At 42.9% G+C, this 27,635-nt stretch overlaps 1 protein-coding gene across 1 annotated transcript; it reads right to left on the bottom strand.

Moving 5' to 3' along the window:
* Positions 1–27,379, bottom strand: LYPD6 (LY6/PLAUR domain containing 6). The gene is made up of 5 exons (XM_059476327.1): positions 27,306–27,379; positions 5,136–5,289; positions 3,472–3,570; positions 1,877–2,007; positions 1–225 (listed from the first exon to the last, which is right to left on the bottom strand). Exons 2-5 carry the CDS (start codon positions 5,245–5,247, stop codon positions 46–48), a joined length of 522 nt encoding a protein of 173 aa, XP_059332310.1. The 5' UTR covers positions 5,248–5,289; positions 27,306–27,379; the 3' UTR covers positions 1–45.
* Between the last annotated feature and the right edge of the window lie 256 nt (positions 27,380–27,635).

Here is a 27,635-nt window from a genome sequence, read left to right as displayed (position 1 = left end):
CTGTCGCTGTCCCTGTGGCGGTCCCTGTCGCTGTCCCCGTGGCGGTCAGCGTCCCGCGGCCGTGAGCCAGCGCTGTGCCAGCAGCGCCAGCCCGAGCGCGGCGGGGCCGAGCGGGGCCGGGCCCGCGGCGGCGCTGAGCGGGGCCAGCGTGGCGAACACGGCGTCCGAGGCGTTCCGCGGCAGCGGCAGGTTACAGATGCTGCCCTCGCAGCACGACGTGCACACCTGCACGGACAGACGGACAGGGAACGAGGGGTTCCAGGCGGGAAAATGAAGGGAAAATAACGGTACATTAGCCAAGGAGCTCCCTGTGATTTATCTCTCCTTTTTTTCCCTCTCCTTCCACTCTTTAAAAATCCATCTATTGAGAGAATATGATTTTCTCCCTTCTTTTTCTTTCCCTTTTTTCCCCTCCCTTTTTAATCATTCCCAAGGGAAATTCGATTTCAGCCGATGCTGAATTTACCCATTAACCCAGCCAGACTTCTGGCACTCTAATTACTCCATAAATTGTAATTTCTATCAATAATATTATATGTATGATGGATAAATATTATATATACGTATATATACCTAATATACGTATTATATAATACATACTTTATATAAGATACAAAATTTATTATATACTATATACACATAATTTAAGCATTATATATACACTGTACATATTGTATATAGTAGATATTATATATAATATTAAAATGTAACATGATATGATATATAATATAACATATGAAATATATTATGTTATTAAATATAGTTGTATATTGTTTTTTATATTACATCTAATAGGCCGTATTTATTGATATATAGATATATTATATTGATATATTAAGGATATATAAGGGTATTATATAGTATATTGTATATGTATTTCAATATATAGATAATTCCTTTTATATATTACATATAAATTTATTATATGAATAAAATATATTTAACATAGAGAGAATATATTGTATATATTGTACCATGTACATTATATATTATATATCATGTATTGTATACTATTATATATTGTTATATATTGTATTCACAATATTTTGTATATATGTAAATATATTGTATATTATATATAATGTACAATACAAATTACATACTATACTATATCTATTGTATTTTATATACTATATCTTTTATATAATATTTCTATCTATTACATATTTTAGATAACATTATTATATATTTCATATATAATATATATTTTATTATATATTGTCTTCTATATTGTCCTATATTTCTATATTTGCTGTTATATTATATCTAATATATTGTCTCTATTAGGAATATATCATATATATTACATAATATATACAGCACACATTATATATTACATGCTAATATATCAAATATATATGGTATATTATATGGTATATTATATCTAAAATATTACAATATACAGTATATATTAGAGATCGAATATGTATATATAATTTATACATTATATATACATTGTACATATATTATATACAGTATATATTATACATATATAATATATGATACTATTATATATTATACATATACTATTATATATAATAATATATATTGTATTATATTATATACATAGAAAATTAAAATATTTTACTGAATGTTATATAATGATAATATTTACAACATCTACCATATATAATATGTAGTATATAATAGTGTAATAAATATTATATTATATTATATTATATTATATTATATTATATTATATTATATTATATTATATTATATTATATTATATTATATTATATTACATTACATTATATTACATTATATTACATTATATTATATTACATTATATTATATTTTCATTTTTACCAATATCTGCACATACTATATTTACAAAACAACCCCTAATTCTATAATTTTTCTCTGTTTCTCCCACCTTGTACTCCTCGTGCCTGATGTAGGTGCAGCCCGTGCTCAGACACTCCTCCAGGGCCACGCAGCGCTTGGTGACAGACACGCTCTCCCCGCTGGCCCTCATCATGTGCTGGCTGAAGCAGTACCTTGTCCCTAAAAAAACATGGAAAAGTCTTTAGCTGCCCAATTCCAGCAGGAGAAATAGGAAATAAATCTTATATTTTTATAAAATCGTAGAATGTTTTCAAAAATACCAGTTTTTGATGTATTTCTTGTAGATCATGTGCTGGCTGAAGCAGTACCTTGTCCCTAAAAACATGGAAATGTCTTTATCTGCTCAATTCCCTTTCTCTGAGATTCCACCAGCACGAGAAATAGAAAAGAAGTCCTGAATTTTTATCAAATCATGGAACTTTTCAAAAAATACCATTTTTGATGTATTTATTGTATATCATGTGCTGGCTGAAGCAGCACCTTGTCCCTAAAAAATGAGAAATATTTATCTGCCTAATTCCCTTTCTCTGAGAGTCCTCCAGCAGGAGAAATAGGAAAGAAATGCTGGATTTTTTTTTTTTCCAATCATGGGATCTTTAAAGAAATACCAATTTTTGATGTATTTATTGTATATAATGTGCTGTCTGAAGCAGCACCTTGTCCCTAAAAAAACATAGAAATATTTATGTGCTCAGGTCCCTATTGCCCTTTTCTCCTGTCCAAACAAGGATTTATCTGGGAATACTGGTCTGGTGCCATGCCAGCCAGCCTGAGGGTTTTATTGCTGCTGATTTGAGCTCAAAGGAAGCAAATTCTGGGCTGATAACGAGCCTGACACAGGCTGCAAACACAGCAGGGTCATCTCCTTCCAAAATAAACATTTCCCAAAGGCAAAATCCCAAAACAACCCAGCTAAATGGGATTCACAGGGGCTGCGGATAATCTCAATATTTTTTGATGTTTTTGTTTCTCTGTCTCAGAAGAGAACTGGTGAAGGAAGGGGAGATCTGGGCAGCTCAGATCTGATATTTGAGTGTTTTATTAAAGGGTTTTTAAAGAGCTGTTCCCAATTTCAGACTCCAAGGGGATTTATGGGATCAAATAAAATACCAAAATTCCAGCTGTGGCTGCCCTGAATGTGGATTTGTGCCATAGGGGAGGGAGGTGAACACAGCCAGAAATTGGCTCTGTATTCACCATTAAGAGAAATAAAACTCTTAAAAAATCCTTCCCTGTGAGGGTGAGGAGGAGCTGGGATGGAATTCTCAGAGAGGCTCCTGGATTCCTGAGATTCAACCAGCAGGAGAAATAGGAAGGAAATGCTGGATTGGAAGAGTCCAAGGTCAGGCTGGATGCTCAAAGCACCCTGGGATCATGGAAGTGTCCATGCCCATGGAATGGGATGAGCTTTAAGGTCCCTTCCCAGCCAAACCAGTCTGGAATTTCAGGAAAGCAACACCAGCCTGATTGAATCCTCCAGCTGAGCCAGAGGAAAACAGGGAAAAGCTCTGGGTCCTCAACCTCATCCACTGCAAGGAGACAGAAAAGCTTAAGGGATGAACTCCAGAATTCCACATTTCTGGGAATAAGGGGGCTCCGTTGGTTTGGGATGGGGCTGGTTACCTCGGGGGCAGTAAACATCCGGAGCCCAGCGGTTGCACTCGTAATTATCCGAGGCCTTTTCACAGGTGAAACACTTAAATCCGTGAGGATACGGTGTGGCTGAAAAGAATGCAAAATATGGAGTTAAAAAGGAAGGGAAATTGGAGTTAAAATGAACCCATTAATCTGGTTCTACACTGCTTTTTGGGAGAAACACTTAAATCCAAGAGGATACGGTGTAGCTGAAAGGAATGCAAAATATGGAATTAATAGGAATGATAATGGAGTTAAAATAACCCCGTCAATCTGGTTCCATGCTGCTTTTTTGGAGGAAACAGCAATAGTTTTTCTCTTTAGACCCAAATTTCTCCAGATTTTCCTGTCAGTGTCAGCAGGTTGGTCCTGATTTGTAAAACCCCGACCCCCACAGCACATTTAGGTCGCTGTGGACTCGTTCCAGCTGTGTTTACCCAGCCAAAGTGCCCAGTGCTGACTTCAAAGGGAGCTAATGGGAGCTGGGAGTGCTCATTGCCCTGGAATCAGAGCTCATATCAACACTGCGGCTTTATCAGTGCTGATAACAACATATCAGGTGGATTGAAACACTCTGGGGATTGTCCCACCAAGGCGAAGAGCTGCTCCTGTTCCACAGCCCCACAGGGAACAAAACCACTGTGCTGCACCTCCAGCTCTCAACAGCAGCCTCTGTCCGAATTTATCTCACCAAACCAGGCCTAATTCCTTAACTGCTCTCCTGGCAGCACTTGTGGGGCACTTTCAATCCCTCCTCAAGGTGCTGCCACCTCCTCAGAAGCCAAATGGTGAACAGGTCACATTTATCAGCACTTTGAACCTCGACGGCTCCAAGGGCCACATCTTCACCCTCCTCCTCATCACCTCCTCCCCTGGCAAGATGAGAGGCCTCAGCTTCTCCACGTTGTGCTCCTCTGGAATGTGATTTGGAGAATTGTTTACCCAGCAGGTGAATTGTTTTAATTCAACATCCAATCACAGACAGCTGTGTCAGACTCTCTGAGTGTGTCACGGGTTTTTATTATTCATTCTTGTCAAGCCTTCTTGTGGCAATGTTCCTCACTTGGGACTCACCAAATGTGGAATTTGCAAGCAAGCCCAAAAAGGGAAGAGACGAGAATGTTGACTCCAAGTTTCAGAAGGCTGATTTATTATTTTATTATATATATTATATTAGAAGAAAATTATATATTAAGACTCTACTAAAAGAATAGAAGGAAGGAGTTCATCAAAGCAATCAAGGAATAGAAAGGAATGGAATGGTAATAAAATCTTGTGACTGACCAGAGAGTCTGAGCCAGCTGACTGTGATTGGCCATTAATTAGAAACAACCACATGAGCCCAATCCCAGATGCACTTGTTGCATTCCACAGCAGTGGATAACCATTGGTTACATTTTGTTCCTGAGGCCTCCCAGCTTCTCAGGAGGAACAATCCTAGCAAAAGGATTTTTCATAAAATATGTCCGTGACACCTTCTGATGTCTCCTTTCTCTTCCTTTAGTATAGTTCTCGTATACAATTTCTTTTAATATAGAATAACTTCATAATATAATAAACCAGACTTCTGAGAACTTGGGGTCAATTCTCATCTCTGGCCTTGTCCTGGGGACCCTCACAACAATTTAGGGTGTCAGGGGGAGGTGACTTACTGGAGGGGTGGAGGTAGACGATGTCCTTGGCGGTGAAGTCGCGGCTCCGCGCGGCCGGAGCGCGGCCGGGCAGCAGCAGGAGCAGCAGGAGCAGCCTTGGTGGCCAGGCCATGGCCCGGCCAGCACCTGCTCATGCGGCGGCCGAGATCCCCACCTGGGCAGAGTCACAGAATGACAGAGTTATCCAGGCTGGAAAACACCTCCGAGATCATTGGCTCCAACCCGTGACAGACACCGCCGAGGCAAAGAGCTGCTCCTGTTCCACAGCCCCACAGGGAACAAAACCACTGTGCTGCACCTCCAGCTCTCAACAGCAGCCTCCGAATTTATCTCACCAAACCAGGCCTAATTCCTTAACTGCTCTCCTGGCAGCACTTGTGGGGCACTTTCAATCCCTCCTCAAGGTGCTGCCACCTCCTCAGAAGCCAAATGGTGAACCATGGCACTGAGGGCCACATCCAGGCTGTCCTTACAAACCTCCAGGGATGGTGACTCCAGCATCTCCCTGGGCAGCCATTCCCATGGCCAATCCCTCTTTTCTGGCTGGAGCAGGGATGAGCAGAGAAAACCCAGAAAGACTTGGCCACCACCTTCTCCCCATAACCCAACCCTGGAGCCTCCAACTCCTCTGGTTAATTTGGCATCAATAAACACCAAAATCATAATTATGTGAGGTCTTTTCACAGGTGAAACACTTAAATTGACAAGGATACAGCATGGCTGAAAGGAATGGAAAACATGGAGTTAAAGGGAATGGATAATATGGAGTTAAAAGGAATGGAAAATATGGAGTTAAAGGGAATGGATAACATGGAGTTAAAAGGAATGGAAAATATGGAGTTAAAGGGAATGGATAACATGGAGTTAAAAGGAATGGAAAATATGGAGTTAAAGGGAATGGATAACATGGAGTTAAAAGGACCCCATTAATCTGGTTCTACGTTGCTTTTCAGGAGGAAACAGCAACATTTTTTCTCTTTAGATCCAAATTTCTCCAGATTTTCCTGTCAGTGTCAGTGGGTTGGTTCTGATTTGTAAAACCGCGTCCCACACAGCACATTTAGGTCGGTGGAAAAGGTGGAGAAAGGATCTCCCTGGATTTCCAGTGCTGTGGGAAGCTGGCTGGTCCCACAGGACACCTCATCTCCACCTTCCTCCTGACTCCTCCTCACTGGCTGGGTCACATCTCCATGATCCTGTGAGGCTCCTACTGATTTTATCTTGGCATTTTCTCCTGGAAAAGCCTCCATCTCAGAGCTACAAACAAAGTCACCATTGGATTTTCCTCATCCATGCTCCAAAGGGGTTTATTCCCTTTATTATGCCATTAATAAATAATTTGGTGTATTTTTCCCAAGTCCCTGACTGATGTGAACTAATTAAAGCAGAACCCAATACCCACTGTGGTACCATTGCTGAGACCATCCCAACCCCAGGCTGTGGGGCAGACAACACTAAAAAATCATTAAATACACAGCTCAGGGGCAGACAAGACTAAAAAAATCCTTAAATACACAGCTCAGATTATTAGAAAACCTTAAAAATTATCAAAGTGCCTCAAAAATCAAACGTGACAGGAAAATCCTGAAAGGGTGTGGCTGCTGAGCCCGGCTGGAGCCGATGGTTTCCTTTGGAATCCACCCAGAACACACAGGGCTGGGATGAGTTTTTCCATCCTGATCAACCAAAGGATCTGCAACACCCAGATAATTCCTAAGCAGCTCTGAATATGTGGTGGTTATTATCTAATAAATTTTATTTTTTGTTGATTTTTTTTTTCAGGAAAGATATGATGGGGTTGGGAATGTCACCTCCAAATGTTTGTCCCACAGCAGAAATCCACCCAGGACCAGCAGCACAAAGGTTGTCATTGTCCCTGCTGTTATCTACAAACAGCTTTTTTATTAAAACACAGTGAAATCCATAAAAAATATGAGGAAAAAAGATAACACACAGCCTGGTGCTTTAAACTTTGTTGCTTCAACCTTATGAAGAGGGAATTTTGGATTTACTCCATTGATCCCTCGCAGCCAGGGGAGAATGAAATCCTGATTAGAAGCAGACAGGAAATAAACCTCTCCCAACCACATGGAAGATGAAAGAAATGGGTCCACGTGGGATCTGGAGGCAGAATTTGGAATTTGGGACTATTTTTTTTACCCCAAATAACACCAGGAAGGTTTCACAAGCCCCACTCTTCATTTTAAGACATCAGCAGTTTGCAGTGAGACCATCAGGAGCAAAAAATTAGGATTTGATACTGAGCTACAGCACCAAAAAATGAGGATTCACATCCCAAAAAGAGGAGTTCATCACAGCTCAACTCCAACTTTCATCAATAATTAACAAATTATCAACATAAAGGACAAACAATCATGGAATCAAGGTTGGAAAAGACTTCCAATATCATCAAATCCAACCATTATAGAGATATTTTAAGTTAAAGCACAGCAAGGTTGAAATAACGGCAGGAATTCCTCCCAGAGAGACAGGAATTTGTTGGGTTTGCTCATCCGAAGCACAAAACTCTTTTGTTTTTGCAGAACTGATCAAAGCCTTGCAGTTGGGGACGTTGGTTTTCCCAGTGTCCCTTCTGTGGGAGCAACTGCTCACCCAGCCCCTCTCCAAATGCTCTGTGGCAGCACTCAGCCACCAGTTTGGAAAAGTGGCTGGTGTCAGAAACCCTCCAGCTGCTCCCTAAAAACATCCACATCCTTCCTCTGCTAATTGCAAGGGCCTTAATTGCCAGCTCCTAATGAGTGGCAAGAAACCCTGAACGAACGGAGAGAATTCACTGCCCCACCTCCATTTTCAGGTTGAAACAGGTTTAATCACAGGCAAAGAATTGCAATTTTAAAACCCTCTGGGACAGAAAATTGTCCAGAGCAAGGCAAGCGGGGCCAAAATTTAAAACCATGTAATTTAGGGAAGTCCTCATGTGGCAAGAACCTGCCACCATTATTGTCACCATGACCATATTCCACCTGCTCATTCCATACACACAGGTATGGTAAAACCAGGAATTTCTACAAACATGGAAATACCCAGTGCCAAAAACCTAAATATTTAATATTCCATGAATATTTTGAGTATGAACAGATGGGGTACACATAGTTCTGTTTCATGGGGGGCAAATATTTGGTGACATTTAAGGTAATGATGATTACAGAGAGTGGAGTGGGAAAAAATGTTATTGCATTAAAGTAATATTAAATGCTTTAAAACTCAACATCCAAAAACTAGATATTAAATATTCAATTAATTATATATTAATTTAATGTTCAGCCCACTCATTTTCTCTGGTGTTACATGTAAAAATAAAATGTAAGGAAGGCAATATTAATATAGATATATAGATATAATGTACTGTCTCCAAACATTTGACAAAAAATTTGGTTGATTCCCAAAATCCTAATTTTCTGCAATGGTGGATTCTCTTTAGGAATGCTATAAGCCCTAAAATGCGTCACCAAAGGCATAAAGGGTTTTTCATTCAAGCCCCTTTTAATCCAGGACTATCAGCTAAAACAGACAAACTTTGTACAAAACTTTTATTTTCAAGAATTATTGGTGGTGTACCACCTACTCCAGGGCTAAACCTCTGCTGGCAGAGCAGATACGAGGCATGGGCAGATAGTTTTTCCCTCAGAATTCCCTCGGCTCCTCACATGGATTTTGGGGTTTTTAGCATGGGGGTTCAGGGGGCAAGATGGAGGAATCTGGGCATGTCCAGCCTTTCTCCTTCCTCTTCTTGGCCTCCATCTCCTGCTGTGATGGTGGCACTTTTGGATTGGTTTGGAGTAGAAGCTCACTGTCTCACACAGGTGATGGGTATTGGGCAGTAATTGTAAATATTGCACATGTAGTTTTTAGTATAAAAAGATAACACCACCCTGGGGCAGGCAGAGTGCCTCTGTCTGTGCTGCTGAGCAGAGCTGGGCTGGACAGGAGAAAGAATTTTATAGATAAGGAACAATGAACAACCTTGAGAGCGAGAACTGAAGAGCTCTGACTCCTTTGAGCACAGGGCTGGGAAAAGAGAATTTCTGACACATCTGGGGTCACTGTGAGGAGCAGAGAATCCAAGAACAAGTCCCACATTTGGGTTTGGATCATTTGGATCATGCAATCAGTGTGTGAGAGGGCCTGGGTGCTGACACAGAAATCCCATCCCTGTTAACTCCCTCTGCCCTGCTCCAGTGGCATCTCGGAGGTGGAAAGGCCGTTCCCTGAGCGTGACACAGCGCCAAGTACCAAGACTCCACCAGAAGGGTGCAAGAGAGAGGGATTTGTTACAGCAACATTTGCTTTTATAGTTTTTCAAGATATTTACATTTACTTAACAGACACATTCACTGCCCATTGGTTAGAGACAAAGTTCTCAGTAGGTGAACAAGGATCCAGGTCACTCTGTGAGCCAGCTGGAGTCTGTATATTTTAACTTTCTCTCCTTCATCACCTCTCACAATGGTGACAACCTTGGTGTCTTCCTCAGGAGAGATATGGGGCTTTCCTTACCAGGAGGCCTTGCTGGCTCACAAGAACAGCACAAAATGCCTTTCCTACAGCTCCCATTCCGGATTACTCCGGCCTGGCCTTTGCCCCACCACGGTGCAAATGAGCCATGGGAGGGCCTGAGCAGCAGCCCAGTTGCCCACTTGTCAGCTCTCATTAGGGAGGGGACATCTCGGCCTCGCTGGCACCGGCTCTGGGGACAATGGAAGGTCCCAACCCTCCCCGGAGAGGAGGCCGGATATCAGGGCTCTGGGTTTAGGGGAGAAGTGTTGATGGAGGGGACAGTTATTTTAAAGGATGGCTTTGTCCCTCCTGTCCTCCTCAGGTCAGCTGGCTGACCACGATCAAACCCCTGAGCTGGGCCAGCTGCAGCTTTGCAGTAAAAACACCGTTCCAGGAAGGATAAAAAAAGGGAGTCAGACACCAAATCTTCCCGTACAAACACTCAGCCAATGCCAGGCAGGAAGGAATTCTTGACTCATGGGTATTTCTGTGGTTCTCCTCACACAAGTGTGGCACAGGTTGTGGCATTCAGGGCCTTCCACCTCGCTCCAGGGGGAGATGGAGCATTTCCCTGCTCTCCCTGGATTTCTAGGGCAGTGGGAAATTGCCTGGTTGGTGGGAGGCTGATGGTTGTCCCTCACAGGAGGAGGCTGACGATTCTACTGACAGCTCATCCCAACCTTCCTCCTCATCTCCTCCTTGCTGTCTGGGCCACACCTCCAAGTTCCTACAAGGTTCCAACTAATTTCACCCTGACATTTCCTGTTATCCTTCCCCTTGGAAGGGCCTCCATCTCAGAGCTCTCCAAATCAACTCTTCCTTGCGTGAAATAAGCCAGCAAAAGCCAGGAAAAATTCCCTGTCAGTGGGCAGGAGGCTTCCTGAGGCCTAAAGCAGCAATCACAGCATGGCCAGGCAGTGCCATCTGTGAGAAGCCACCGAGGCTGTTTCTGTTCTGCTGGGCCATCCTTCCTCTGCCCTAGGGTGATCATTCCTCAGTGGGAAACAAAGACATGGGAACTCTGAGCAGCCTGACGAGGCTGGAAGAGCTGTTCTGGAGGCAGAGTCTTCCCACCAGGAATTCCCTCCCGCACATCCCAATATGACTTTCCTAAATAACTCTGCAGATTTTCCTCCTGCCTTTCTTCCAGGTCACACAAAGCTACAGGTTGGACTTTGCATGACTGAATTTACAATATTTGGGTTAGTTTTCATCTCCCTCCAGCCTCCAAATCCAAGCCCAGCTCTCTGCCTGTGTCATCACTGTCCAAAGACAAATCGGAATGGCGATGGAACGTTTTCCATCTGGCAGCTGTGCCGGATCCCAGACAACAATCCGAAGGACTATTTGCAACTTCTCCAGCTCTAATTGCCTTTTTCCCCCTTCCCCTTTATCCTGCTCAGCCTTTTTGTGTCTATTCTATTTATTTCTTTTGGTTCCCACCACACGTGTCAAAAGGTTATGAAAAAAACCCTGGAATTTTTATGAATTGCCTCCAAATCCAGCTTTTTTCCACGTGCTATTTAGGGGATTTTCTTGGCAGTTTCACCCCAGGAATGGTTAAATGTGCATCCCCCTCCCCATAAAATGGGACATGGTAAAGCTCTTGTATCCAAGGAACCTCTCAGAGCTCTCACAGAGGGGTTCGCTGCCTCTCCTCAATTACAGCGAGCAAGAGTAATTAAACAATCAAACACAATTAGTGCACTAATTACTCCCAGGAACGTGGCCCATCTAATCGCCTTGGCTGCTAATTACAAAGCCTGGAGTTCATTGAGCTAAAAGCCCCGGACCTGGGGAAGTGAAGGGGGGGACAATATGTTCCCTCTCACGCCGCCTTCCCTCGGATGCAATTTAATCTTTCACAGGATGTGATTCCAAGGTTATTTTACAGCCAGCACTTGGCTTCTGTTTTCAACCTGAATCACTCCTATTTTCAGTCCCACCAGTGAAACTTTTCTTAAATCCTTCCATCTTTTAATGATTCAGGGTAAAATGTCACTTCCATTTATCCTCAGGATAGTTAGGCTTCAGAAAAACACAGGGATGGAATAAATATATTTTACTGGAATATCTAAGACACTTAATATTTGGCATTAATGACAGGGGGGGAAAGTGAACTTAAAATTCAGCCCGGATATAAGAAAATATAATTTCTGCAAATTAATTGTCAAGCTGAGCAGGTGAAATATTCCAAGTTAGAGATAATTCATTCCCATTTTACTCCATGAATGTGGCACAGGGACACCACTTTTCCTTCCTTTAAATTACATGGAATATTCAAACCCGTGACCATGAACACCTCTGAACCAGCAGGAAAATGGACATGGATGATCCAACAAATCATTTCAAGACCTATTCCCAGTTTTTGCATGAAAAGCAAAATGGCCAGAAAGTCTGGGGGGATGTGGGGGATCAGGCTTTTGTTCAGTTTGGGAATTTTGGAAGCCCCTCAGCACACAGGCTGACCTCAGTGCATGGAGAGCCCCCAGACAGCCCGGCTCCACGCAGACAGGATAAGGAAACCATGCGTGAGCACAGAAATCCTGGGATTTTCCTGCTAATAAGAAGCAAAAACCCCCAGTTGCTGAGTTCCAGTGGCCAAGGGGAGGAGAGCAGCTAAATTATTCCCTAAATAAATATTTGAGTTCAGTGGGGCAGCTGAAAGGGCTCCTCTTCCCAAGGCAGGGATGGGATTTCTGTGGATCACACGTTGCCTTCTTCCTCCTCAGGAAACTCTCGTGGCAAAAGGAGGAAGGGGAATGCACAAAATTAAATTTTGCTCCATGTGGAAACAGCAATTGGGATCATCCTGGACCATCTTTCCTACTTAAACCAAGCAAGAGCATCCCAGTTACCGGGGAAAAGGGAAAGACCATTGCAGTGTCAGCAAATAAAATGCTGCCAAAACAATGCCAAAGAAACAAGGGAAATTTAAAAAACCCCAGGAGAATGCATTCCATGTTAATGACAAGCGCTGGAAAATCATCTAAGCTGCAACCAAGATATGAAACCCATCAAGAAAACATTTTTCTAGTCCCTGCTTCAGCTTGTAGCATTTTAAATAGAATGGGATGAGATTTTAAGGTTAAATTTTTACTATGTCAAGAAAACTGGGACAACCTTGAGAGCAGGAGGATCCTCAGTATTTTTAAAGGATCAGAGGAACAACTCCTGAGTCCAAGGTCATCCTGGGTAAACTCCTGGAGCATTTTATTTGTGCTACAGCAACAAATATTTCAAGTAGTAAAAAATTACAAGGGAGGTTCATTGGGATGATGGGGAAAATAGGTCTCCAAACAATCCCATCGTTTTCCAGCAGGCAGGATTCTGGCTCTGGCTGTGAGACTGTTACAGGGAATAATTGGGGGGAGGCCAAAGCAGAGCACCAAAGCTCCGAACCCTCCTGATTATTACAAAAATGAGTTCTACCCAATTAACCAAGCGTGCTCGGGCCAAATTAAACCCCAGCCTAGTGACATCTCCAGATGTAATTGGTGAAAAGGGCACTTCCAAAAGATATTTTCTTTCCCCCCCCCCATTTCCCTGCTATTCTGCATTCAGTATCTTTGCGCCAGAAGTATTGATAAGAAACTCTTTGATTAGAGGCTGACGGGGACATGAAAGGGGGAGTCTGTCCCTCCTGCGCCAAACTGTGCTTTAATAAAGCCAGACATCAATCTGCACCATTGTGTCCCCGCTCTCCCGATGCCTCTCCGGCGGGATTTGTGACAGTTCCTCTGGGACATCACCTCGCACATTTGCCATGCTAGATTAGTCACCGAGCCGCAGCCGCGCCCGGAGCGAGCTCTGTGCGGCGCCACGGCTCGGCCCCGCCAACGTCACCTCGCACAAACGAGGCTTTATTGTTGTGAACACAGCCAAAATTTCAGCCTTTTCCCCTCTGAGGAGCGTTTTGACCCATCACTGATTGCACCGTTTTTATTCCTTGCCTCTCCTTAGTTACGTGATATTAGCGAATCCCGGTTTTCCCAATTCCCGCTGTGATGCCGTGGTTTCCCCCCAAATAATTTAACATACGCATGGAGCAGTTAACAAACACCATGTGTCATTTTTCCAGCCCTGGAAACACGGGGATGAGGCCATGGAAGGGCTCCCTTCCCCTGGCAGTTCACCCAGAGTTCATCCCATTTTTTATTTCCCGACCCGCGCGTGAATTCCCGTTGGCACAAGGCACCCAAAATCCAGGGAAGCCACAAAAGGAGGGGACACTTAGGAGGACAACACCTCTGCTTTCCACATTTCCAAAGATCTCAAACCAGGCTGGAGAAGATGCCACGGCAACCCTCAGGGAAATAACGGGCAATTGGGAATGGCTTGGCCATTCCCAGCTGTACAATTCCGACATCTCCATAAAATCTAATGACCAAGGACCCGAGCCTCCTACAAGGATCCTTTAGATAAGTACCTCATTCTCATTTTCTCTTGATAAAGTAGCTCATGTTTCTCTGAATCTGAATAAATGAGAGTTTCTTGTTCTATTTTATAATTTCTGCTGCCACCCTTCACTCCATAAGGACTGTAACAAATTTTGCTGTAAATCTCTTTGCAGAAATTGCCACAATTAATTATATTTAAAGAGCAAAATTAATCTGATTTTGTATTTTCTATCTTGTGACACCAAATTTCAGATATTTTCCTCCAAAAGCTTTACTCAAAGTTATCCTACTCCAGTTTTAATGTACGCTTTATTTTGGCATAAATTAGAAAACCGACATATCATTAAATAATATGCAATGAACCCAAATGAGAACTGACTAATTCACGTACTTTCAGCTGTCTGGTTAATCCATGGAGTAAACAAATCCTTAATTCATGAAGATTTTCATTAGTGTTTCCAGAAAAACAAAACCCAGCAGAACCCAAACCAAACCCTGTGCTCCATAAGAATTTCCAGTGTTATTTGAAATCCTAGGCAAACTAATTTCCACTTTTCCTCACAGAAAAAAAACATTTAATTCCTTTATTTTTCCAACTTGATGATGAGCAAAGGACTAATTAAGAGAAAACTCCTCCCCAGCACGATGGGAAGATGTAAAACTCCATCCCCATTTTAGCTTTCAGGATGGTTTCAAACTTCCAACACCACAATGAGGGGTCTCAGTGGATATTCCTGAGGTGGAAATTTTGGATTTCTCCCTGGTTTTTATCACATAAATGTCCTGGAAAGCTGAGTCCTGGCGCCTTCCCACAGAAAATTCTTTACCCTTGTGCAGAAAGTCACTCCTTTTCATTTATGTCATTACAATGTACAGATGGACAAAATGCTCTGAATAACTGAATATTAATTCACTTTTCTGATGCTAAAATGAACAATTTTGCTGTTCCAAATTCAGTTTGGAGGAAGCTATTTATAAAGTGCATTAACTGCAGAAAATTCCAGGAATAAAGCAGGGACATTTCACTCCCTCAGCATCCATTTCCTTGTATATTTAATTTTTAATTCCATTTTCACACAAGTTCATTACCCTCCCTGCATTTCCCTTGTAGATAAACACTGTCAATAAATTTTAATGTGTATTTATCACATAATGAAAAGCATGGGCACATCACAATATTATAATGAAAAATCATTTTATGTTCCACAGCTAAACAGAAACATATCCCTGTGATCTATAATTGTCTGCCAGCAGGTCAGAAAGCTGAGGCACAAATTTATTTTCAGTAAGAGTAAACAGATTAATTTAATTAATTTATTTAATTTTTATTTAATATTATTATTTATTTAGTAAATAAATAATTTAATTACATATTTAATATTTATTTAATACATAAAATAAACCAAGGTACTCAACAGTTCTGTCAGCAGAGAACCAGGCTCTCATTCTAATAGATTTCACCCCAAAACAAACCTTATAATTTTTAAGCAATGTCACAAAAGGATTTCTTTGTTGTTGTTTATTCAATTATTTTGGTGGGTTTTAGGGGCCTTTGGGGTTGTTTATTTTTTTTCATCCAATTGTTGCTTCAACCCACCAGAAAAAAAAAAATCCCTGGAGCTCATGGATTAATTGCTGTGTTTATTCAGGGTTAACTGCAAATAACAACAGTGCCCAAGTACAAAAAAAGTGAATTTCCCTGAAACTACAGTGCCTGGATAGCAGAAACTTTTCCAAAATAACAGCATTTTATTCACAATAAGCAGAATATTTCTGGTTTGTGGCAGAAAACATGCTGGCACGAATAAAGCTTCCTAAAAATGGGCTCAGAAAAAAAGGGATGGGAAAATAATTGAGGATCTTCCAGGAATGCTCATGAGATAAATTCTGACGGTCAAGAGGACAACACTCAGTCCCCATGAGAATGGAAAACCCTGGTTTGGGTAATATAAAAATAAAAAATGAAAATAAGCATAAAAATCAGGGGAGTGAAGGACAATAAACACGGCCAGGAGCCAGGACAAAGGGCTGGACGCGGCCTGAGGTGAGCAGGGAAAGAGAGCAGGAGCTGAGCTGGGAAGGGGATGGGATGTTCAGGATGGAGACAAACCCAAGTGCTTGGAACAATTTTGATGGAATCCCAGACTGGTTTGGGTTGGAAGGACCTTAAAGGTGACCCCTTTCTGACACCTCAGGTTTGGCTTTTCTATGTTTCAGGCTCTGTGCTGCTTTAGTGTAAAAGGGATAATGTTTAAGGGATGCTGAGCTCTGTGCACAGAGCAGGGAGACAAAACAATTCCTGCTCCAGCTGGGCACCAAGGACAAATGAGCCAAATCTCAGCCCAGGAGCACAAACAGCTGTGGAAGAGGTTTTACAGCAGCTTCTGTGAGCCACAGAGAAGTCTGACAAGAGGATCCATTTTTAGCCCTGAAAGAATTTTCTACCAAGGTCTTTGACATAGAAACCAAGAAAGAAAGAAGGATCAATAAGAGAAACCTGCAGCTGCCTACTCCAATGAGCACTTTGTTTGTTTCTCGTGACCAATGAGTAAAGTGTAAACTTGGGAGTTTTGTAAGAATGTATGAAAAGCATATTTGGAGCCTTCTGAAAATGGAGTGTGTTGCTTTGTGCTGTCTCTGTCTCAACTACAACAAACCCCGTGGGCTGCAGAGAGAAAAACAAGCAGGGTGGGACTGCAGGGGCTAAAGCTGGAATGGGACAATGAACTGCAAGGTGCAAATGGAGCAGAACTGATCCCAGGGACAGACCCCGGCAGCGCTCGTGCATTTTGGGGCCATTTTGGTTCATCTTGGGTGCAGCCCTGGCTGGGCTCTGGTGCTGCCCAAGGTGCATCCGTGGAGGAGATGCTGTGAGTGAATCCCTGCTTTATTCTTTAGCTCTGTTCTTGGGCAGCCTTCTCCAGGCATCAATTCCACCCCCTGCCATGGCAGGGACACCTTCCCCATCCCAGGCTGCTCCAGCCTGGCCTTGGGCACTGCCAGGGATCCGGGGGCAGCCCCAGCTGCTCTGGAATTCCAGCCCAGCCAGGAATTCCCAATTCCCAACCACCCATCCATCCCTTCCCTTGGCAATGGGAGCCATTCCCAGTGTCCTGTCCTGCCATCCCTTGTCCAAATTCCTTCTCCTGTTGCCCCTTTAGGCCCCCACATCTCTTTCCACCTCACCCCATAACCAAATGAGGAAAACAGAAGCTTTTTGTGGCGCATCAATTAAAAACCTAACCCCTCCTTGGTGTTAATTAAACTTTAAACCTCTCCTCATCTGCCCTGCCCCATGCTAGATCTGAATGTCTCATCCCCTTGGCATGACCAAGTCCACTTTCCCAAGGTTTTTTTGGAACAACCCCAGGAATTCAGGAGTCTGCCAGCTCACAGATGTTATCCTATATGAAGAATCCCTCAAAATCGTGCTCCAACTCATCTGCCTCAAACACTCACCTCCAGAACACGCTAAAAGCACAAAAGCTTCCCAAAATGTGCCCCCCTGATTTCAACATGGCTTCATTTTCCCTCATGAATCACCTGGAATTCCACAGGCCACTTTCCCTGTGTCACCACTGACGTGTTCCCGTGATTTATTGGTTTCCATCAGATCTGATCTCGGCTCTCATCCTGCCCCAAATTCTGTAGGAATTCATGTCTGACCAGGGAAATGTTGAAAATACCCACATTTTTCAGCTGCTGATTTCTCACAAATTGAACCTTTTCTGCCAATCATTTCCATTCTGAGAGTAACAAATTCCACTGGAAATAATGACCCTCCAAGGGCACCTCTTCCTGTTTTCCTTGAGACAAAAGAGGCTTCCAAGAAAGTCATTCCACAAGACTTCAATGTTTTACCTCAATAAACACAAAGGAATATTTAAGACAAAATAAACCCATTTAAACTTAAAATATTTGAACTAAAGCTTTGTATGGTTTTGTTTCCCAACTCAAACAATATGCTGAAATAATTATATTTTATTATATTTATTTTCTAGCCCTGTAATCATTAAGAAACCACCTCCAGAAGGGTGAAGAAATCTTGGGAATACCAAAGGATTGCCCCTGGATCAACACAGACTATGCAAGACAGAGCAGAGAGCACAACCTGGCCAGTCCACGACACTACAGAAAAGAAAAAAAAAGCTTAAATTAAAACAGCCTAGATTAAAGCATGATAAAAATTTGCTCCCTAAAGCCAACAGACTGACTAGAAAATGGGCTGAAAATTCAAAAATCCACTGGTTCAGAGGATACATGGAAACAGGTGTGATAAAAGGAATTCCAAATTAGTTTTTGTGCCACTCTTTTAATTCGTTTTTGTTATACGTCACTGAGGCCTCATGGAAAAAATCAATCAGATCAGGATTCCTTTAGGGAATGATGGCCTTTCCAAGGATATTCTAGATAAAAATATAGATTACTTGCTAATACAATGACCAGGCTCACCAGCAGACAGAGTTTTTGGCACTGAAACACTGCTTTAACTTCCATGATGTCTAATTATGTAAATATCTCAAACTAATAATGGAAAAAAGATATTTAGAAAAAGAAATATTCTTCTTTCTGTGAGCACTTCCAGCCAACTCTGGTCACAGTTGGAAATGAAGGCCTGCAGTTGGCAGTGCCAGTGTGTCAGGGCTGGTTGCAATGATTATATATGAAAATATTATAATTTATTGTTACATCTAATTGCATATTATTATGATTATTCTGTACTTTAATATCATGATTCATATTATAATATAAAATCAAGGAATCATGGAATGTTTGGGTTGGAAGGGACTTAAAATTCATCCCAATTCACCCTTGCCATGGCAGGGACACCTTCCACTGTCCCAGGGGGCTCCAAACCCCATCCAGCCTGGTCTTGGGCACTGCCAGGGATCCAGGGGCAACCACAACTTTTGGCTTTAAACTGAGAGAGAGGAGAATTGGACGAGACATTGGGAAAAATCCTCCCCTGTGAGGGTGGTGAGGCCCTGGCCTGGGCTGCCCAGGCCCAGGACAATAAACTGCAAGATGCAAATGGAGTAGAAGTCAGGAAGTCAGGAAGATTTGCTAATATATTCCAAAATAAATGACTCCAAAACCAGGTGGAAACCAGAAATTCTCAGGAGTAGACACTTCAGCTGCTCTGTTTTTCGTGGAATTAGCAGGAAATCCCACTGGCCTCAAACCCCAGCGGGACACTGAGGCCTTGAGCGGTGGTGACGCCTTGTCCAGGCTGCCCTGGAGCAGGGGCTGGGCAGAGCCCCAGAATAAAGCAGGGATTCACTCACAGCATCTCCTCCATGGATCCACCTTGGGCAGCACCAGAGCCCAGCCAGGGCTGCACCCAAGATGAACCAAAATGGCCCCAAAATGCACGAGCGCTGCCGGGGTCTGTCCCTGGGATCAGCTCTGCTCCATTTGCACCTTGCAGTTCATTGTCCCATTGCAGCTTTAGCCCCTGCAGTCCCACCCTGCTTGTTTTTCTCTCTGCAGCCCACGGGGTTTGTGCTCCTGGGCTGAGATTTGGCTCATTTGTCCTTGGTGCCCAGCTGGAGCAGGAATTGTTTTGTCTCCCTGCTCTGTGCACAGAGCTCAGCAAGGCTGGATGTGAAGCTCAGAGCTGCTCACTAAAGCAGCACAGAGCCTCAAAAGTAAATAAAAGCCACAACCTGAGGATTCAGGGAGAGGAGCATCCTCCTGCAAAGGCTGAGTGGGAGCAGCTCCCACAGGACCCAGACCCTGCAGAAATCTTGGAATCCACCCAAGATCTTGACCCCTCCTACCCCTGGTGCAGCTCTACACATAAACTCATAGCTGAGGCCACAGCTCTGAGCACCACAATTCCTAAATTAATTAATTTGGCCTCCCAAGCACTGGAGCCCAAGCAGAGCAGTTCCAACTCCTCCTTTGCCATCCAGGTTCTTCATCTTCACCATAAAAACCCTCAGAAATCAAAAAAGTGATTTAAAAATTACCTTTGTGTCGAGGACAGGGAACCAAAGGACTCCAGAGCAGCAGGATAAGGTAAGCAGGACCAAACCAGGGACCAGGAGCTCCCTGAGCTCCTTTAAAGTCACCCAGCAGTGGGAGGAGCACCAGGAATTAATTAGGGATTAATTGATTAATTAGGGAACAATTTCCCACCTCTGCTCAGGTGTGTGCTCCTTGTTTACCAGAATCACCTGGCCAAAAGCATTGCTCCAGGTCAAAGTGTCAGAGAAATAAATTTTAAAAAATAAAAATAACAAAGAGAAGTTTGAACAGTTTGGTTTTGTTTTTATAATCCAGGCCTTCTCCTCTATGCAACAGAATTAACAGGTAAGGAGGAAAAGTCTCATCCCTCCACAGGGAATTTGTTTCTTCCACATATTAAATCTTAAAATTTCACCCAGCCTGGCCATGTAAATTGTTTGCCTGAGAATAGGAAATAATCAATGTTTTAATTATTTGCTTTGATTTTTCAATAAATAATAATTATAAAGTACCTAAAGGAAAATAATAAAAATAAAGTAAAATTCCTAAGCCAGGTTGGACAGGGCTTGGAGCAACCTGGGATAGTGGAAGGTGCCTGTGGCAGGGGGTGGAATGGGATGAGCTTTAAGATCCCTTCCTAAATTTATGGAAGGCAGCCAGAAATATGAAAATAAATATGAAAATATCCATTAATTCACCCTTCGTGGCTCCAATTCCCTGATAAATGTGGAGGTGGAGGCAGCACTCTGGGAGATCAGGTGGATTTTCAGCCCAAACAGCCACAGAGGGAACAGAGCAAAACCCAGAACTCCCCCCCTGTTTTTTCTCATCCGCTGCAATCCTGATCACAGCTCAGAAAAATTCATTTTTCACCTCGAAGGGGAAGAGAAGAAATAAAAAATGTGCTGTACAACCTTCTCCTGTTATGACAGCCTTACAGATACTTCACATTTTTCATTTATTATCAGGAGCTGCTTTGTGGAGCTCTGTGCCAGAGATATGAGGTCATGGAGCTGGAGCTCTGACTCCCTGCCAGATCGAGCTGTGATACTAAAAGAAGCCAAAACGAGCTTCCTGTGCAAAACTAGGAACAAAAGAGCATTTTTCCTGAGGGTTCATAGGAACCTCGATGTCCAGCTCCAGGCACAGCTCCCATCTTACCACCCCATCAGTTCCCACCTTATCACCCCATCAGCTCCGGAGCAGAAACCCAGAGTGGGCCCTTTTGGGATGTGTTTCAATCAGGGCACAGACCCAGAGAGGTTCTGGCAGGAGCTCCCAGCCCAGCCATGCCCAAGGAGCTGCTCGATTCCCACACCTGAGCACATGGAATGGGGTGGGAGATGCAGCGTGGAGACACAGTGGGATGGTTTGGGTGGGAAGGGACCTGGGGATCATCCAGTTCCAACCCTGACATCTTCCACCACCCCAGGCTGCTGCTCTGGGCACTGCCAGGGATCCAGGGGCAGCCCCAGCTGCTCTGGCAATCCCAGCCCAGCCAGGAATTCCCAGTTCCCAGTGTCCCACCCATCCCTGCCCTCTGGCACTGGAAGCCATCCCCTGGCTCCTGTCCCTCCATCCCTTGTCCCCAGCCCCTCTCAGCTCTCCTGGAGCCCCTTCAGGCCCTGCCAGGGGCTCTGAGCTCTGCCTGGAGCCTTCCCTGCTCCAGGGAACATTCCCAGCTCTCCCAGCCTGGCTGCAGAGGGGTCCAGCCTTGGAGCTTCTCCAGGGCCTCCTCTGGATCTGCTCCAGAACCTTCTGATGTTGGATCCAGAGCTGGAGGCAGCTCTGCAGCTGGGGTCTCACCTGAGGGATAATCCAAATTCTCACCCCAGGATTTGCCACAGAAGGTCCCACCCATGAAGGTGTGGACTCAGGAAATTTCTCTCTCACCACCAGCAGCCAAAGACCTGGTGATGTTTTCTTTAAGCAACCTCAGTGCTCAATTTTACACATCAGAGACCCAAAACTAGCTCAGGAAGTGCTGTATTATCCAGCCAGGTGAGCTGCAGGAATTTTGGATTTGAAAAGAATAAGCAGATATTAAATTCTTACCCAAAACACTTCAAAATAACATGAGAAATCCAACAAACAGAGCTCAGACAGACCCAAGGGCGCTGCCCAGCCCTGCCAGATCCTGCTGACAGCTGCTGGAAGCACAGGGAATCTTTTCAGGACAGATCACCTTGAAAATAATCCTCCCTCCAGAGAGCTTCTGATACCCAACAGCACAAACCGTGCTCAGGAAACAGGGGAAGGGCTGTGAGGAAAAATTTCCTTGGAAAAGCAATGATAATACGAGTTATGGAATGGTTTGGATTGGAGAGAATTCTCTAATTTCAGCCATCCTCCGTGGATGTTGATCAGAAGGAAAAACTGAGGATAAACACTGGCACCAATGAACACAATTATCAGGAATTTTAAACAAAAAATCTAAACTGAGTTTAAACTAAACAGATGAAATGTGTGCTAAAGCCATCCCCACAACTTGCCCTGCTGGGTAATAAAAGCTCAGTTCCTCTCCTTGACTCTGAGCCAAGAATCCGTGGGGAAGATGCTCCACTATCCATGAAACTCTGTGGAAATCCCACACTTTAAATAAAGATGTACCAACATATTTGTCCCAAGACATTTTTCCATTCACACAAAAACGTGGCTGCGAGACTTAAAATCCCCTTCCCACAGAGGTTTCAGGTGTTTCATGTTCCCATAAAACATCCTGTGGACTAATACAAAGATAAATATCCTTGGATTGAGACTGGAATTGGAATTATCCCAGCAACAAGTGTGGTTATAATGTTGCTTCTACTTTTGGGACCTCAATATTATTTTCATGTGGCATCACACACTTCCCTTCATGGTTTTGGCAGCCAAACCAGGAAAATCCCTTCCCAAAATCCCCTCCCAGCCAAGGAATCCAAATGAAAATGGGAAAAAGAAGTGACAGACGCCCAGAGCTCCACACCTTGCACGGGGACAGTTTGGTGCAGGGTCCAAAGCACCCAACCTGTCCTAATCACCTTGAGCTCATTAATTTACAAAGCTTTGGCCCAACTCTCGGGGCTGGCAGATGATCAAGCTCTTAGTGGATGTGGTTCAAACTAATCCACTAAAAGGCATTTAATTCCAGCGAGGAAATCAGGACTTTTCAATTATTGGAAGTGCTAAAAAGTTTTACTGCCTGCAGACTTTCAAGGTGAGGGGAGAAACAGGGCCCAGCTCCATCCATGGGGAGTTCCCACCTCAAATCCCACCATCAAATCCCACCCCATGGTTCCCCCAGTGCCCTTTCACTGCAGACAGGGAAAAAACCAACCGGGTCCAGCCTGTGGTGTTGCTTATTTTCCCCTTTTTCATCCTTCAGATCCCATTTTCAGGATGGTTCCCTAGGGAAAAGAGGATTTTGTCAAGTTACAACTTCTCACTTGGATCCATGAGGGCATTTGGCCAGGCTGGAAAGGAAGGGAAGCTTGGGAAGTCAATGAACATTCCATGATGGGAACATCCTCCAGCTACCTCAGCCAAGGAAACCCTGCACTCCCATCAGTACCTCACCAGACACAAAAAAAACCCCAAATCCCAAAACCCAACAGAGAAAGGAAGAGAGAAAACTCTTAAGTGTCCCAACCATGGAAAAAGATGGAATTACAAACCAGGATAAGACCCAAAGTCGTAAAAATCAACTTCCTCAGACTTTGTGGTGTCCTTGGAGCCAGGAATGTTGCTGGGAATTTGCTGTTAAACTGGGTCATGCTCAAGATTTTTGTTTTGCCAGTCCCAAAAATCCAAGGCCTTGTCTGAACACCAAACCAAACAACACCAAATGTCATTTCCAGATAAAATATTTTAGTGGATATAAAACTCAAAGCAGATAAATATTCATTCATTAAAAACACTCTTGGTTGCCTCAATTAAAATTTGCTGCATAGAGCAATTCCACAAAAAAACACTCCCAAGGATAAAAAACACTGAAAAACCACTTCTTTCCCTTTTCCCACTTGAATATTAGATCTAAACCCAAGGTAAAAGCTGTTTAAAATATCTGTTATCTGGAAAAAATAAGAAGATGGTGATATTAATTTTTAAAACATCATGAAATGCCCCAAAGATGCTTTGTACCCTATTAAATGTTTAAGTAGAGCATGGCTTGGTAGATACAAGCTGAAAACAACTTAACAGCAGTGAAACTGTTTTTTTTCCATCCTTAAAATGCAGTTGGAAAAACAAATTTAAAAACTTCTCCATCCTTGAAGGCCAGCTGATCAGTAAGGAGATGTCTGTATTTGTGTACAGGTTTTATAGAGCTATAGAAAACAGATATTTTAGATGGATAAAATAGATATTTTAGGTAGATAAAACATATATTTGAGATGTACTTTTTGTATATTTATCTATGGATGGACACACATTCATCACCCAGCAGAGACAGGAGGCAAAATGAGGACGACAAGGCCGCTTAACCTTTCCTTGGGATGTGACGGACCCTCAACATTTTCACTCCCCACAAACCTCCCTTCATCCCTACCTCCATGGACACCCCAAAAACCTCTTACCCACCAAACAACCTCCTTGGAAAACACCTCCACAAAATCCCAGCGGGCATCCCAAGGGCCCAGATTTGGGATGTACAGATGGTTCCCAACGCTGGATCCCAACCCCGCGCTCACCCTCTCCTCCCGCGCCGGCGCCGCCCTCGCCGCCCCTTGGATTTCCCTGGAGAGGGCTGGAAGCTCCTTAAGAGCATGAAGACATCTCAAGAGATTTGAACTCCTAATATCTGCAGACTGGCATCTGCTTCCCCGGCAGTTTAGCCCCAAATGTACGTCTGGGAAGAAGGAGAGCCCGAAAAGCAGGCGGGATTTCTGTGAAATCCAGCCCTGCACTGGTTTGCCTTTAGAATCTTGTTATAGGAGCACAAGGATCCCAGGAAAACAAACGCCCCGTGGTGAAATATTGAAGGTTAGGAAAGGTTGGTTGTGCACAAAATCAAAGAGCTTGGTAGGTATAGAGAAAATAAAACGTGCAAAAATAAATTCAACCCCGTTAAATATTTAAATATACATAATAACACAACAAAATTGGCCAAATTTGTATAAAAACAGAGTAATACAAAAAAAAAATTAAAAACCTAGAAGTTAAAATGGTCTTTTTACTTCATATATTTAGATTTACCACCAGCCTTATGTGGGGACACTCAAACAAATTTCATTTCTACAAACACACAAATCAACTCTAAATAAACTGCACGTGCAGAGCCCCCATTAAATCAATATTTGGGCTGTGGAATTAAAGCGCTGCCGTTTGGGATTCTGGGCAGGAGAGCCCACGAGACCCCGTGACTTGAGCAGCAGATGCACAGAGCGAGGTCTGGAGATGCTGACATCTCATCAAGGGCTCCCATTCTTCTGGGGACAAGAGCCATTGTTCCCTGTGCCACCAGGGCTCTTTGGGAACACTGCTGAAGCACATCTGCCCAGATTTATTTCATTAATAAATTTTAATAAGTATTTCTTCAAGGTTTTTTTTAAAGTGTTTTATTCAATTCCTCAAAAATAACGTCTGAAGAGCAACCTGGCGGAATTTGCTTTGTTTATTCAAAAATTGTGTTTGTTGTTGTGAAACAACAAATAAATTAAAATCCGCAGGACCTGGCAAAGAGAAATCCAGGGGTTTAATGGAAAATATTTTGGTTTGCTTGTCCTTCTCCTTCCTACCAACCTCATTTTCAGGTGACTTTGTGGCATGCATTTATGGCATTACTCCACCTTCTCCTCCAGACACACAATATTTACATTAAAAATCCATCCTACAGGTGATTAATCAACAAAAATGAGCTTGCCAAGCCCTTCCCTCCACCAGCCAGAGCCAAAAATCCCTGATTTCCATAGCAGGAGTGTGAATTTTGTGGCACAGGAGGACAGTGAGCTGAAATCACCCCAGCTGCACTCCAGGAGCAGAGCTGGCAAACACTGCACTCACCCTGAGAGGTGATTCCAGCTGGGAATCTCTGCCTGGACCAAGGAATAATAACAATGAAAGGGAACAGGGGCTGAGTTTAAAATTTCCAACTATTTCAGAGGAAAACACAATCAGTAAGTTAATTAATTAATTAGTTAATAAGGACTAACAGCAGCAGTTCACGAAATTTCCAGAGAAAATAAATTTTTGAGGACTTTTTTTAATTGCCCCAGGGCATTTAAACCCCACAATTAATAAGCTCCAAATGAGGCAAGATTAGGAGTGTGCAGCCTTCAGCATTTCTGGATATAAACCACCAGGAAAACACTCTCCTTCCACGACCTCCCCTTTTCCAGAGTCCTTTTATTCCCTGCATTGCAAACCAATCCTGAATCCCAATAATTTCCTCTGTTAATTTAAATTTTTTTTTTCTTTTAGCACTTAACTCCCTCCTCGGGACAAACCCCAGGGATTCTGCAACCTGCCTGATGTTGAAAATGTTTCCATTTTTCCAGGCAAATCCCTGCAGTATCCACAGGGATCATCCCACAGCGAGCCAGGCACCTGCCTGAGAGCCGGAATTTGTCTGCACAGCAGCTCAGGAGATGAAAGCAGAGCCACACAAAAGCTCAGGGCTGGCCGATAGGAAATAATTGCAGGCAGAATTCCATGAGAGGAATTTATGTTATTCTATTCAAGGCACTTGTAGAGGAGGAGAATGCAAAAAAAAACAAAACAAACCTACCCTAAATTTGATAAAATACAGGAGTAATTGGCATTAAACCAATAAAAGACATAAAAGGAAAACGTGATAAAATTTTAATTATAAGTGAGGTAATTCCTCTCATCTTTTCCTATCATATTTAGCAGTTCACGTAGAATATTTAGCAGTTTATAGAGAATACTTAACAGTTTATATAGAGTATTTAGCAGCTTATATGGAATATGTAGCTATTTCTAGAGAGTACTTAGCTATTTATATGGCATATTTAGCTGTTTTATAGAATATCTAGCAAATTATATAGAATATTTAGCAGATTATATAGAATATTTAGCAATTTATATAGAACATGTAGCAATTTATAAAGAGTATTTGGCTATTTATATGGCATACTTAGCAGATCATATAGATAGAATATTTAGCAATTTATATAGACTATTTAGCATTTTATATAGAATATTTAGCAATATATATAGAATATTTAGCTATTTCTATAGCATATTTAGCAGATTATATAGAATATTTAACAACTCATAGAGAATATTTAGCAATTTATGTAAAATTAGGAAGCCGCTGGAAAAATTACTCAGGAATAATACCCACCGATGGAGCAGCAGGAGGGATATTTTATGCCATCATCCCAAATCCATCCCAACTTTGAGGCTTTCCCGAGTTTTCCAGCGAAGCCAAGCCCGGGGAGGAGGCGTAGCTCCTGCTGAGAGCATCTGCAGCATCCCCTGGGAGAGAGCCCCACTCTTAACTCCCTGCCCTGGCACTGCTGGCACCCCATAAATGGGAATATTGTGGATTCACAGGGAATCTCTGGAGCAGGGCCTGAGCTGGGATCACGTAGGCACCACTGGGCAATGAACAAACAGCCATTTATACTGGATTTGTCCCCGTTTTAACACGTGCCAAGGGATAAACCGTGGG

Source organism: Ammospiza nelsoni, chromosome 7 (genome assembly GCF_027579445.1).
Source record: "Ammospiza nelsoni isolate bAmmNel1 chromosome 7, bAmmNel1.pri, whole genome shotgun sequence".
NCBI lineage: Eukaryota > Metazoa > Chordata > Aves > Passeriformes > Passerellidae > Ammospiza > Ammospiza nelsoni.
This window is presented reverse-complemented; position numbering and strand designations above follow the sequence as displayed.